Source organism: Strongylocentrotus purpuratus, unplaced genomic scaffold, assembly GCF_000002235.5.
Source record: "Strongylocentrotus purpuratus isolate Spur 01 unplaced genomic scaffold, Spur_5.0 spur5_scaffold_3, whole genome shotgun sequence".
NCBI lineage: Eukaryota > Metazoa > Echinodermata > Echinoidea > Camarodonta > Strongylocentrotidae > Strongylocentrotus > Strongylocentrotus purpuratus.
In genome coordinates, this window is record NW_022145609.1 from 16544832 (window position 1) to 16560023 (window position 15192).

The 15192-nt window shown below is 39.3% G+C and overlaps 1 protein-coding gene across 1 annotated transcript; it reads left to right on the forward strand.

Annotated features, from left to right (window-relative positions):
* Positions 1-9040: 9040 nt before the first annotated feature.
* LOC105438746 lies at positions 9041-10636 on the forward strand. Its single transcript, XM_011666943.2, has 2 exons — positions 9041-9642; positions 10459-10636. The coding sequence occupies exons 1-2, from the start codon at positions 9508-9510 to the stop codon at positions 10624-10626; spliced, it is 303 nt and encodes a 100-aa protein (XP_011665245.2). The 5' UTR covers positions 9041-9507; the 3' UTR covers positions 10627-10636.
* The last annotated feature ends 4556 nt before the right edge of the window (positions 10637-15192 follow it).

Here is a 15192-nt window from a genome sequence, read left to right on the forward strand (position 1 = left end):
CAATGAATGTACATACATGCCATTAGATGAATTCTGACCCCCATATCCCTTTGAAAGGGGCGTAGGGGCAAATATTGTGATAATTTGAATAAACACCAATTTCAGGCCAAAATGGTAAGGGCCGGGGTGGTTCAGCATTTTGGAGGAAAATATTTTTTTTTTAATAGGCTAGTTTCCCCACAATGAATGTACATACATGCCATTAGATGGATCCTGACCCCCATATCCCTTTGATAGGGGCATAGGGGCAAATATTGTAAAAATTTGAATTATCACAACTTTCGGGCCGAAATTGTAAGGGCCGGGGTGGTTCAGCATTTTGGAGGAAAATATATATTTTTTTTAATAGGCTAGTTTCCCCACAATGAATGTACCTACATGCCATTAGATGGATCTTGACCCCCATATCCCTTTGAAAGGGGCGTAGGGGCAAATATTGTGATAATTTGAATAAACACCAATTTCAGGCTGAAATGGTAAGGGCCGGGGTGGTTCAGCATTTTGGAGGAAAATATTATATTTTTTAATAGGTTAGTTTCCCCACAATGAATGTCATACATGCCATTAGATGGATCTTGACCCCCATATCCCTTTGAAAGGGGCGTAGGGGCAAATATTGTGATAATTTGAATTATCACAACTTTCGGGCCGAAATTAGAAGGTCCGGGGTGGTTCAGCATTTTGGAGGAAAATATTATTTTTTTTGAATAGGTTAGTTTCCCCACAATGAATGTACATACATGCCATTAGATGGATCCTGACCCCTAATCCCTTTGAAAGGGGCGTAGGGGCAAATATTGTGATAATTTGAGTAAACACCAATTTCAGGCCGAAATGGTAAGGGCCGGGGTGGTTAAGGATTTTGGAGGAAAATATATATTTTTTTTAATAGGCTATTTTCCCCACAATGAATGTACCTACATGCAATTAATCGATTCTGACCCCCATATCCCTTTGAAAGGGGCGTAGTGGCAAATATTGTAAAAATTTGAATTATCACAACTTTCGGGCCGAAATTAGAAGGGCCGGGGTGGTTCAGCATTTTGGAGGAAAATATTTTTTTTTTTTAATAGGCTAGTTTCCCCACAATGAATGTCCATACATGCCATTAGATGGATCTTGACCCCCATATCCCTTTGAAAGGGGCGTAGGGGCAAATATTGTGATAATTTGAATAAACACCAATTTCAGGCCAAAATGGTAAGGGCCGGGGTGGTTCAGCATTTTGGAGGAAAATATATATTTTTTTTAATAGGCTAGTTTCCCCACAATGAATGTACATACATGCCATTAGATGGATCCTGACCCCCATATCCCTTTGATAGGGGCATAGGGGCAAATATTGTAAAAATTTGAATTATCACAACTTTCGGGCCGAAATTAGAAGGTCCGAGGTGGTTCAGCATTTTGGAGGAAAATATTTTTTGTTTTAATAGGTTTGTTTCCCCACGATGAATGTCCATACATGCCATTAGATGGATCTTGACCCCCATATCCCTTTGAAAGGGCGTAGGGGCAAATATTGTGATAATTTGAATAAACACCAATTTCAGGCCGAAATGGTAAGGGCCGGGGTGGTTCAGGATTTTGGAGGAAAATATATATTTTTTTTAATAGGCTAGTTTCCCCACAATGAATGTACCTACATGCCATTAGATGGATCTTGACCCCCATATCCCTTTGAAAGGGGCATAGGGGCAAATATTGTGATAATTTGAATAAACACCAATTTCAGGCCAAAATGGTAAGGGCCGGGGTGGTTCAGCATTTTGGAGGAAAATATATATTTTTTTTAATAGGCTAGTTTCCCCACAATAAATGTACCTACATGCCATTAGATGGATCCTGACCCCCATATCCCTTTGGAAGGGGCGTAGGGGCAAATATTGTAAAAATTTGAATTATCACAACTTTCGGGCCGAAATTAGAAGGTCCGGGGTGGTTCAGCATTTTGGAGGAAAATATATTTTTTTTTTAATAGGTTAGTTTCCCCCAATGAATGTCCATACATGCCATTAGATGATCCTGACCCCCATATCCCTTTGAAAGGGGCGTAGGGGCAAATATTGTGATAATTTGAGTAAACACCAATTTCAGGCCGAAATGGTAAGGGCCGGGGTGGTTCAGCATTTTGGAGGAAAATATTATATTTTTTTAATAGGCTAGTTTCCCCACAATGCATGTACATAAATGCCATTAGATGGATCCTGACCCCCATATCCCTTTGAAAGGGGCGTAGGGGCAAATATTGTAAAAATTTGAATTATCACAACTTTCGGGCCGAAATTAGAAGGTCCGGGGTGGTTCAGCATTTTGGAGGAAAATATTATATTTTTTTAATAGGTTAGTTTCCCCACAATGAATGTCCATACATGCCATTAGATGGATCTTGACCCCCATATCCCTTTGAAAGGGGCGTAGGGGCAAATATTGTGATAATTTGAATTATCACAACTTTCGGGCCGAAATTAGAAGGTCCGGGGTGGTTCAGCATTTTGGAGGAAAATATTATTTTTTTGAATAGGTTAGTTTCCCCACAATGAATGTACATACATGCCATTAGATGGATCCTGACCCCTAATCCCTTTGAAAGGGGCGTAGGGGCAAATATTGTGATAATTTGAGTAAACACCAATTTCAGGCCGAAATGGTAAGGGCCGGGGTGGTTAAGGATTTTGGAGGAAAATATATATTTTTTATAATAGGCTATTTTCCCCACAATGAATGTACCTACATGCAATTAAATCGATTCTGACCCCCATATCCCTTTGAAAGGGGCGTAGTGGCAAATATTGTAAAAATATGAATTATCACAACTTTCGGGCCGAAATTAGAAGGGCCGGGGTGGTTCAGCATTTTGGAGGAAAATATTTTTTTTTTTTAATAGGCTAGTTTCCCCACAATGAATGTCCATACATGCCATTAGATGGATCTTGACCCCCATATCCCTTTGAAAGGGGCGTAGGGGCAAATATTGTGATAATTTGAATAAACACCAATTTCAGGCCAAAATGGTAAGGGCCGGGGTGGTTCAGCATTTTGGAGGAAAATATTTTTTTTTTTTAATAGCCTAGTTTCCCCACAATGAATGTACATACATGCCATTAGATGGATCCTGACCCCCATATCCCTTTGATAGGGGCATAGGGGCAAATATTGTAAAAATTTGAATTATCACAACTTTCGGGCCGAAATTGTAAGGGCCGGGGTGGTTCAGCATTTTGGAGGAAAATATATATTTTTTTTAATAGGCTAGTTTCCCCACAATGAATGTACCTACATGCCATTAGATGGATCTTGACCCCCATATCCCTTTGAAAGGGGCGTAGGGGCAAATATTGTGATAATTTGAATAAACACCAATTTCAGGCTGAAATGGTAAGGGCCGGGGTGGTTCAGCATTTTGGAGGAAAATATTATATTTTTTTAATAGGTTAGTTTCCCCACAATGAATGTCCATACATGCCATTAGATGGATCTTGACCCCCATATCCCTTTGAAAGGGGCGTAGGGGCAAATATTGTGATAATTTGAATTATCACAACTTTCGGGCCGAAATTAGAAGGTCCGGGGTGGTTCAGCATTTTGGAGGAAAATATTATTTTTTTTGAATAGGTTAGTTTCCCCACAATGAATGTACATACATGCCATTAGATGGATCCTGACCCCTAATCCCTTTGAAAGGGGCGTAGGGGCAAATATTGTGATAATTTGAGTAAACACCAATTTCAGGCCGAAATGGTAAGGGCCGGGGTGGTTAAGGATTTTGGAGGAAAATATATATTTTTTTAATAGGCTATTTTCCCCACAATGAATGTACCTACATGCAATTAAATCGATTCTGACCCCCATATCCCTTTGAAAGGGGCGTAGTGGCAAATATTGTAAAAATTTGAATTATCACAACTTTCGGGCCGAAATTAGAAGGGCCGGGGTGGTTCAGCATTTTGGAGGAAAATATTTTTTTTTTTTAATAGGCTAGTTTCCCCACAATGAATGTCCATACATGCCATTAGATGGATCTTGACCCCCATATCCCTTTGAAAGGGGCGTAGGGGCAAATATTGTGATAATTTGAATAAACACCAATTTCAGGCCAAAATGGTAAGGGCCGGGGTGGTTCAGCATTTTGGAGGAAAATATATATTTTTTTTAATAGGCTAGTTTCCCCACAATGAATGTACATACATGCCATTAGATGGATCCTGACCCCCATATCCCTTTGATAGGGGCATAGGGGCAAATATTGTAAAAATTTGAATTATCACAACTTTCGGGCCGAAATTAGAAGGTCCGAGGTGGTTCAGCATTTTGGAGGAAAATATTTTTTTTTTAATAGGTTTGTTTCCCCACGATGAATGTCCATACATGCCATTAGATGGATCTTGACCCCCATATCCCTTTGAAAGAGCGTAGGGGCAAATATTGTGATAATTTGAATAAACACCAATTTCAGGCCGAAATGGTAAGGGCCGGGGTGGTTCAGGATTTTGGAGTAAAATATATATTTTTTTTAATAGGCTAGTTTCCCCACAATGAATGTACCTACATGCCATTAGATGGATCTTGACCCCCATATCCCTTTGAAAGGGGCATAGGGGCAAATATTGTGATAATTTGAATAAACACCAATTTCAGGCCAAAATGGTAAGGGCCGGGGTGGTTCAGCATTTTGGAGTAAAATATATATTTTTTTAATAGGCTAGTTTCCCCACAATGAATGTACCTACATGCCATTAGATGGATCCTGACCCCCATATCCCTTTGGAAGGGGCGTAGGGGCAAATATTGTAAAAATTTGAATTATCACAACTTTCGGGCCGAAATTAGAAGGTCCGGGGTGGTTCAGCATTTTGGAGGAAAATATATTTTTTTTTAATAGGTTAGTTTCCCCCAATGAATGTCCATACATGCCATTAGATGATCCTGACCCCCATATCCCTTTGAAAGGGGCGTAGGGGCAAATATTGTGATAATTTGAGTAAACACCAATTTCAGGCCGAAATGGTAAGGGCCGGGGTGGTTCAGCATTTTGGAGGAAAATATATATTTTTTTTAATAGGTTAGTTTCCCCAATGAATGTCCATACATGCCATTAGATGATCCTGACCCCCATATCCCTTTGAAAGGGGCGTAGGGGCAAATATTGTGATAATTTGAGTAAACACCAATTTCAGGCCAAAATGGTAAGGGCCGGGGTGGTTCAGCATTTTGGAGGAAAATATTATATTTTTTTAATAGGCTAGTTTCCCCACAATGAATGTACATAAATGCCATTAGATTGATCCTGACCCCCATATCCCTTTGAAAGGGGCGTAGGGGCAAATATTGTAAAAATTTGAATTATCACAACTTTCGGGCCGAAATTAGAAGGTCCGGGGTGGTTCAGCATTTTGGAGGAAAATATTATATTTTTTTAATAGGTTGGTTTCCCCACAATGAATGTCCATATATGCCATTAGATGGATCTTGACCCCCATATCCCTTTGAAAGGGGCGTAGGGGCAAATATTGTGATAATTTGAATTATCACAACTTTCGTGCCGAAATGGTAAGGGCCGGGGTGGTTCAGCATTTTGGAGGAAAATATTATTTTTTTTGAATAGGTTAGTTTCCCCACAATGAATGTACATACATGCCATTAGATGGATCCTGACCCCTAATCCCTTTGAAAGGGGCATAGGGGCAAATATTGTAAAAATTTGAATTATCACAACTTTCGGGCCGAAATTAGAAGGTCCGGGGTGGTTCAGCATTTTGGAGGAAAATATTTTTTTTTTTAATAGGCTATTTTCCCCACAATGAATGTACATACATGCCATTAGATGGATCCTGACCCCCATATCCCTTTGATAGGGGCATAGGGGCAAATATTGTAAAAATTTGAATTATCACAACTTTCGGGCCGAAATTAGAAGGTCCGGGGTGGTTCAGCATTTTGGAGGAAAATTTTTTTTTTTTTAATAGGTTTGTTTCCCCACAATGAATGTCCATACATGCCATTAGATGGATCTTGACCCCCATATCCCTTTGAAAGAGCGTAGGGGCAAATATTGTGATAATTTGAATAAACACCAATTTCAGGCCGAAATGGTAAGGGCCGGGGTGGTTCAGGATTTTGGAGTAAAATATATATTTTTTTAATAGGCTAGTTTCCCCACAATGAATGTACCTACATGCCATTAGATGGATCTTGACCCCCATATCCCTTTGAAAGGGGCATTGGGGCAAATATTGTGATAATTTGAATAAACACCAATTTCAGGCCAAAATGGTAAGGGCCGGGGTGGTTCAGCATTTTCGAGGAAAATATTATATTTTTTGAATAGGCTAGTTTCCCCACAATCAATGTACATACATGCCATTAGATGGATCCTGACCCCCATATCCCTTTGGAAGGGGCGTAGGGGCAAATATTGTAAAAATTTGAATTATCACAACTTTCGGGACGAAATTAGAAGGTCCGGGGTGGTTCAGCATTTTGGAGGAAAATATTATATTTTTTTAATAGGTTGGTTTCCCCACAATGAATGTCCATACATGCCATTAGATGATCCTGACCCCCATATCCCTTTGAAAGGGGCGTAGGGGCAAATATTGTGATAATTTGAGTAAACACCAATTTCAGGCCGAAATTGTAAGGGCCGGGGTGGTTCAGCATTTTGGAGGAAAATATTATATTTTTTTAATAGGCTAGTTTCCCCATAATGAATGTACATAAATGCCATTAGATTGATCCTGACCCCCATATCCCTTTGAAAGGGGCGTAGGGGCAAATATTGTAAAAATTTGAATTATCACAACTTTCGGGCCGAAATTAGAAGGTCCGGGGTGGTTCAGCATTTTGGAGGAAAATATTATATTTTTTTAATAGGTTGGTTTCCCCACAATGAATGTCCATATATGCCATTAGATGGATCTTGACCCCCATATCCCTTTGAAAGGGGCGTAGGGGCAAATATTGTGATAATTTGAATTATCACAACTTTCGTGCCGAAATGGTAAGGGCCGGGGTGGTTCAGCATTTTGGAGGAAAATATTATTTTTTTTGAATAGGTTAGTTTCCCCACAATGAATGTACATACATGCCATTAGATGGATCCTGACCCCTAATCCCTTTGAAAGGGGCGTAGGGGCAAATATTGTGATAATTTGAGTAAACACCAATTTCAGGCCGAAATGGTAAGGGCCGGGGTGGTTCAGGATTTTGGAGGAAAATATATATTTTTTTTAATAGGCTAGTTTCCCCACAATGAATGTACCTACATGCAATTAAATCGATTCTGACCCCCATATCCCTTTGAAAGGGGCGTAGTGGCAAATTTTGTAAAAATTTGAATTATCCCAACTTTCGGGCCGAAATTGTAAGGGCCGGGGTGGTTCAGCATTTTGGAGGAAATTTTTTTTTTTTTTTAATAGGCTATTTTCCCCACAATGAATGTACATACATGCCATTAGATGGATCCTGACCCCCATATCCCTTTGAAAGGGGCGTAAGGGCAAATATTGTAAAAATTTGAATTATCACAACTTTCGGGCCGAAATTAGAAGGTCCGGGGTGGTTCAGCATTTTGGAGGAAATTTTTTGTTTTGTTTTTAATAGGTTATTCCCCACAATGAATGTCCATACATGCCATTAGATGGATCTTGACCCCCATATCCCTTTGATAGGGGCGTAGGGGCAAATATTGTGATAATTTGAATAAACACCAATTTCAGGCCGAAATGGTAAGGGCCGGGGTGGTTCAGGATTTTGGAGGAAAATATATTTTTATGCCTCCGCCACCGAAGGTGGTGCCGGAGGCATCATGTTTTCGGGTTGTCCGTCCGTATGTCCGTCCCGTTTGACCGTTATCACAATATCTCAAGAACCATTTAAGATTTAAACTTAAGACTCGGGAATAGTATTTATCACCATAGGAAGACGATCTGATCAGATTTTGGAGTACGTAGGTCAAAGGTCACAGGTCACAGAGGTCAACTTATGAAATTCCTTGTATTGAGTTTGTTAGCGCGATATCTCAAGAACCATTTGAGATTTAAACTTCAAACTTAAGGATAGTATGTATCACCATAGGAAGACGATCTGATTAGATTTTGGAGCACGTATGTCAAAGGTCAAGGGTCACAGAGGTCAACTTATGAAATTCCATACATTGAGATTGTTATCATGATATATCAAGAACCACTGGAGATTTAAACTTCAAACTTAGTGATAGTGTGTATCACTATAGGAAAACAATCTGATTACATTTTGGAGCACGTAGGTCAAAGGTCAAGGGTCATAGAGGTCAACTTATGAAATTCCATACATTGAGATTGTTATCATGATATCTCAAGAACCACTTGAGATGTAAAAACTTCAAACTTAAGGATAGTATGTATCACCATAGGAAGACGATCTGATTAGATTTTGGAGCACGTAGGTCAAAGGTCAAGGGTCACAGAGGTCAACTTATGAAATTCCATACATTGAGATTGTTATCATAATATCTCAAGAACCACTGGAGATTTAAACTTCAAACTTAATGATAGTGTGTATCACCATAGGAAGACAATCTGATTAGATTTTGGAGCACGTAGGTCAAAGGTCAAGGGTCACAGAGGTCAACTTATGAAATTCCATACATTGAGATCGTTATCGCGATATCTCAAGAACCACTGGAGAATTTTCACTTCAAACTTAATGATAGTATGTATCACCATATCATAATATCTCAAGAACCACTGGAGATTTAAACTTCAAACTTAATGATAGTGTGTATCACCATAGGAAGACAATCTGATTAGATTTTGGAGCACGTAGGTCAAAGGTCAAGGGTCACAGAGGTCAACTTATGAAATTCCATACATTGAGATTGTTATCATGATATCTCAAGAACCACTGGAGATTTAAACTCCAAACTTGTTTAAATTGCTCTATGGCGGAGGCATCATTTTCGACTGCGCGCAGTCAAAATTCCATCTAGTTTTCTCCTCTCTTTCCCTTAAAATGTAGAGTCGTCTATTCTGTTGATTTACCAGAGACTACTCCCTTCGCTGTGGTCATTTGGATAATTATTCTCTTGATGTTTTCTTAATATTTCAGTGCTTCCTACTTCTCTCATTAGTTATTTTTATTTCCTTGATGTTTTCTTTGTCTTTCAGTGTTTCCTCATCTCATTAGTTATTTTTATTCTCTAGATGTTTTCTTAATCTTTCAGTGTTTCCTCCTTCTCCCATCAGATATTTTTGTTCTCTTGACGTTTTCCTTTTCTTTCAGTGCTTCCTTCTTCTCCCTTTCATTACCTTTGTGTTTTATTGGACGATAATACCCTAGCTGTCTTTCCTCTTTCATCCAGAGGATGTGCTTCCATCTTGGTATGACCGATGCGTTCACGTGGGACTATGGGACAGCAGGATAGAGGATGACATGCAGACCCTGTAGAGACCCAGCAGATGGTTTATTGAACAATTATTCCCTTTGCTGTCTTCCTCTTTCCTCTAGACATTGTGCTTCCATCTTGGCATGACTGATGCTTTCACATGGGACTACGGGACACCGGGACAGAGGATGACAGACCCCTCAGAGACCCAGCAGATCCTGAACGAGATCCGTCATGAGTTTGTCAAGGACGATGGTGCCATTCAGTACTCCCACAAGGTAATCAGATTATAACCCCAAACAAAATATTTGACCGAATATGAATGAACCACAAAGGAGACTGTAGGCCCATTTACACCGCCCAAACATTATTTTGGAAAGTTGTTGATTTCTTTGACTGCAATTTACACTGCTGGAAGAACCCATAAAAAAACTGTTGGTGTACGCTCATTCCGATTTTTTTGTGAGTAGTGCGCATGCGCAACTTTTTGCTGATCTGCATGCGATACACGGAAGAAAGGAGAGTCATGTGACTTTCATTTACTGATGTTTTCTCGAAACCAATTCAATTCAATGCGCCAGTGCCCTTTAGTAAGGCATTAATCCTATTACCAAGTCGGTCTCCTTCGTTGCTTACATACAAGCATACACATGCTTACTTAGCAGTCATGTTAAATAAACAAACCAAAACCAAACCAACAAATATTTCTAAACTTTTTCTTCATTTTCAAAAAGAGCATAAAAAATCATGTCCAACTGTCAAAAATCAATTGAAAATGTTAAGTATTGGCTGAGATATGACCATCTGAACAAATACTTAACATATTCAATTGATTTTCTACATTTGGACATTATTTTTTATGCTCTTTCAGAAAATAAAGAAAACATTGAGAAATTCTAAAAATAGATTTTTGATGACGTCACACTTCACCACTCTATACTTACAATGTACTTTTTTAAAATATTAGTTTCCATTCATTATTTGATAAGATGTACCAGTAGTCCAGTACATATTAGATTTAATATAAGTTATATTTTGGACGTGCCCTGCTTGTAACTCTGCATCTTCCTTTAACCTTTGATCATGTATCGCAGTGGCAGGTTGGTGATTTCATTATCTCAGACAACCTGGCCGTGGGTCATGAGGCCACACCCCAGACGCAGGAGGCGGTAGAGAAGGCGGGGCTGAGGGTCCTCCACAGGACCACCATCAAGGGAACGCAACCGCCCACCAAACGCTATCAGCTTGACACGCCCACTTAATAGGTGCGATCAGAAAGATTGTGGAGGTTGGGGGAGTGAGCATTTTTTCAATCATCTTCTTCTTTTTCTTCTTTAGCTGAATTCCTCCAGTAGTAGAGAAAGTTGTAAACCTGGAAAATGCACAGATTCACAGCTCATCATGTAAGATTGTTACTATCAGATTAAAACCTGTTTTGTGTATTCAACGTACCCCATAGGAAAGTGAAAAGTATGCCGCAGACCTGCCGCAGACCTGCCGCAGATCTGCCGCAGACCTGCCGCAGACTAAAAGTCTGCGGCAAAGAGTATGCCGAAGTATGCGGCAGAAAGAAATTTTGCTGCAGACTTGCCGCATACCAGTATGCCACAGGAACAGTCTGCGGCAGATCGGCGGCAGGATGAAACTTTGCTCCAGACTTGCCGCATACTAGTATGCCACAGGAACAATCTGCGGCAGATCTGCGGCAGGATGAAATTTTGCTGCAGACTTGCCGCATACTAGTATGCCACAGGAACAGTCTGCGGCAGATCTGCGGCAGGATGAAACTTTGCTCCAGACTTGCCGCATACTAGTATGCCACAGGAACAGTCTGCGGCAGATCTGCGGCAGGATGAAATTTGCTGCAGACTTGCCGCATACTAGTATGCCACAGGAACAGTCTGCGGCAGATCTGCGGCAGGATGAAACTTTGCTCCAGACTTGCTGCATACTAGTATGCCGCAGGAAAAGTCTGCGGCAGATCTGCGGCAGGGCGAAACTTTGCTCCAGACTTGCCGCATACCAGTACGCTACTGGAACAGTCTGCGGCAGGTCTGCCACAGGAAATCCCATTAAAGTCTAATAGGGCCAATTAAAACCAATCATCTCATGCATATTCATTATTACTTTACACGTGTGACAGAAAAATACATTTATCATGATTTGTTAAGCAAATTAAGACAATGCACATCATTTTTGTGATTTCTATTTTCCTTTTGCCATTATTAACCAATAGATTATTTTGTCTGATCATGTTACAATTACATTCACGTTTAAGCAATAGATATATTGATTACTAACCAAGAAACTATGATTACTAACCAAGAAACAATATACATATTTAGTATATATATGTGTACGAGCCTGTGTCACTTTAAATGTTACTCTTGAATACACTTCAAATGATCAATGTGATGAAGCTAATACAATTGAGAATAGAATATACCTAATTGGTCATATCGACATACATATTGGTATTACCTAATTGGTAATATCGATATTGCCAATATCGATTATGAAGTATCAATCAGTTTATCACTGGTTCTTCTACATGCATACTTTATTGCCACGTACTGGATATGAAAGAGTATGCGGCAGGTCTGCAGCAGGTCTATATGAGATATGAATATTCATGACGAAGAGTCTGCGGCAGGTCTGCAGCAAGTCTGCGGCAGACCTGCCGCAGACTCTTCATCATACTGAAAGAGTATGCGGCAAGTCTGCAGCAAGTCTGCGGCAGACCTGCCGCAGACTCTTCATCATACTGAAAGAGTATGCGGCAAGTCTGCAGCAAGTCTGCAGCAGACCTGCCGCAGACTCTTCATCATACTGAAAGAGTATGCGGCAAGTCTGCGGCAGACCTGCCGCAGACTCTTCATCATACTGAAAGAGTATGCGGCAGGTCTGCAGCAAGTCTGCGGCAGACCTGCCGCATACTCTTCATCATACTGAAAGAGTATGCGGCAGGTCTGCAGCAAGTCTGCGGCAGACCTACCGCAGACTCTTCACCATACTGAAAGAGTATGCGGCAAGTCTGCGGCAAGTCTGCGGCAAAACTAATTTGCATGTGAAAAAGATGACTGTCTGCGGCAGGTCTGCTGCAGATCTGCGGCAAGTCTGCCGCAGGAGTATGCGGCAGGCTCATTTCTTTCCTATGGGACATTATGTGTTAAAATCTTGCAAACATGCCATCTGCCTGTATAACAGGGATGCCAGTTTTCAGGCAAAAACCCCTGGCGAATTATTTTTCTGGCCATAGTCGGCCTTTCACCAGCCTGCTTCTCTGATTTTTCTGCGTTCTTTTTAATAGAGATGTTGTCTGTTAAGGTTGGATTTCCCTTTGATGCTGATGAGGCTATGGTGATATAAGCTATTATTGTTCATGCTGAAATTCATAGGTCGTTAGATAACACTCATCGTTGGTTAAAATCAATGAAATGTATGTCTTTCAGGTTGATCGTCAGATTTTATACTTCAAATAATTACCAGAAAAAAACTCAATTGGTGCAAAGGAAAGAATTTGTGAGTTGAACTGTAATCGTGAGTGCTTCATATTCAATGTCTCTGTACTGGAATGAAATGGCAGTGATCCTTGCAGAGTGCTAGAATATCAAGGCACATGTAAAAACTGAATTTTTAGAGCAAAATTAATATTTTAGACGTAATGGCTGTTAAAAAACAATATTTTCTTTCTCTACACTTTGTGCGATCAAATAATTAATCTTAATGAGTATACTTGTATTTACATAATTATTTTGAATGTGTCCTGCAATCTATTATGAAAATATTGATGAAAACCTGAAATTTGGATTTTCCTCACTTAGCATGAATTATCGAATGAGCTATGATTGTGCAATACAACAAGAGTTGATTTTTAAAATCAGTTACATTGTAGATTTAAATTAAATAATTGTTCATGTGATTAATTATTATGTAATTTGTTTACAGATATATGAAATAAACAGTACTTATTTTCTTTTTCTATACAACAAGAGAAGCTGTTATGATTATTTATTTGACATTGCCTTCACACTGACCCACACTGACCATTACTCGATGCTCAATTACAACTACTACCTAATACATTGTATGTTTGTATTAGAGATAGCCTTCTAGTTCTTAAAGGTAAAGACCAGTTTGGGAAACACCCTCCTCTCAAAAAATGAAATGGAAGCTCTTTATTATCAATCATGTGAAAGAATATGTTTTGACTAATATGTGATGATATAAATTTTGCCGAGAAATCGCCTAATAACTGGCATATTTGGTAAATTATTATATCTATTTGGACCTGATAGATATCGCGCTCGGGTCGCGTATTCCCATATACATCTTTCTGTGTACAACGCTTGTAACTTTACCAAGACTGGGCCAAATTTCTTATCATTTTGATGATTCCAGAACCTTGCATTACACACCAATCCTTATATGCTAGATGATCAACCTTTTTTGATCGATTCCACAACGTTTCTTTCACAATGCAATCGCACGACCATAAATGGTCTTTATCTTTAATATAAAGAACAACTATTCATCGAATGGGTACCATGTGAACCAGGGACAGGGATTGATTGTTATTGAACTGATGATGGTGGAGGTGATGATGATGTTTGTGACGGTGATGATGATGATGATGATAGCTGTGTTGGTGGTGATGATGAAGGTTTTGATGGTAGTTGTGGTGATGATAGTTGTGTTTGCGGAGGTAGTGGTGAAGGTGATGATGGGGTGATGATAATTGTTGTAGTAGTGATGATGGTGATGATGATGACAATGATGATATTAGTTGTGATGGTGATGATTATACTATGATGAAGATGGTGATGATGATAGTCGAATTTGTTTTGGTGATGATGATGATGACAAAGATGATATTAGTTGTGATGTTGATGATTACGATATGATGATGATGATGACAGTGATGATGATGATTATTATGGTGGTGGTGATGATGAAGGTGACAATGGTGAAGATCAATATCAGCATGCATATAGTTATCACAATGACAAACGATGATGGTGATGTGGTTAGGTGCCTTTGGCAATAGATGCAATGAATCGTTCGAAAAGGAAACAAAGATTGAAGGGGGGATATGATAAATCAGGGATTCCACATAAGATAGAGGACTACTGCCCTCTGTAGTCCATACATGACACAGTCGCAGATAGAAACGTTTGGCCGTGCGTGTACTTATTTTGGAAAACTTATCTTTGAATAGTAATAATAATAATAATAATAGGCATTTATATATCGCCGTCTATCTAGACAATTATATTCCAAGACGCAGAAGAAAAATAGAAAGAATGAGAGAGTTTGGATGAGTGTCATAGTGCCAAGTACAGGTATTCTTTAAAAAGATAAGATTTCATCTTGGATTTAAAGGTCTCTAAGGAAGTTATGATTCTCAAATAAAATGGTAATAATCCCAAATAGAAGGTTATGATAGTGATGATTTTTGCCAACAATACCATCCTCTTGAGCGGCATCAGCGCATCATCTTGATGATTGTCATGGTATTTTTCACCTTCACCATCAATAATATCTCGTAATCAAAAAGCATACGCATTTTACATCTTCACCATTCTACTAGTATCGACAGATTTGCAAATTTTTGTTGTTGCAAGCTTAATACATGATCTTGTATCATTGAAATAATTGTTAAAACTGTCATGGCCATCATTGTCATTGTCATCAACATTCCAAACATCTTTTCAGTATTGGACCCTCTCTCATGTCCAACTTTATCATCATCATCATCATCATCACCATCTTTATCATCATCACCAATATTGCAATTAATTTCACCACAGCACCAACACCTATCAGCA

Excerpts from the sequence above, each read along its gene's own strand:
- LOC105438746 (XM_011666943.2), top strand. The coding sequence starts at position 9,508 with ATGACTGATGCTTTCACATGGGACTACGGGACACCGGGACAGAGGATG. Across the intron at positions 9,643-10,458 it reads CCATTCAGTACTCCCACAAG|TGGCAGGTTGGTGATTTCAT; the intron begins GTAATCAGATTA and ends CATGTATCGCAG.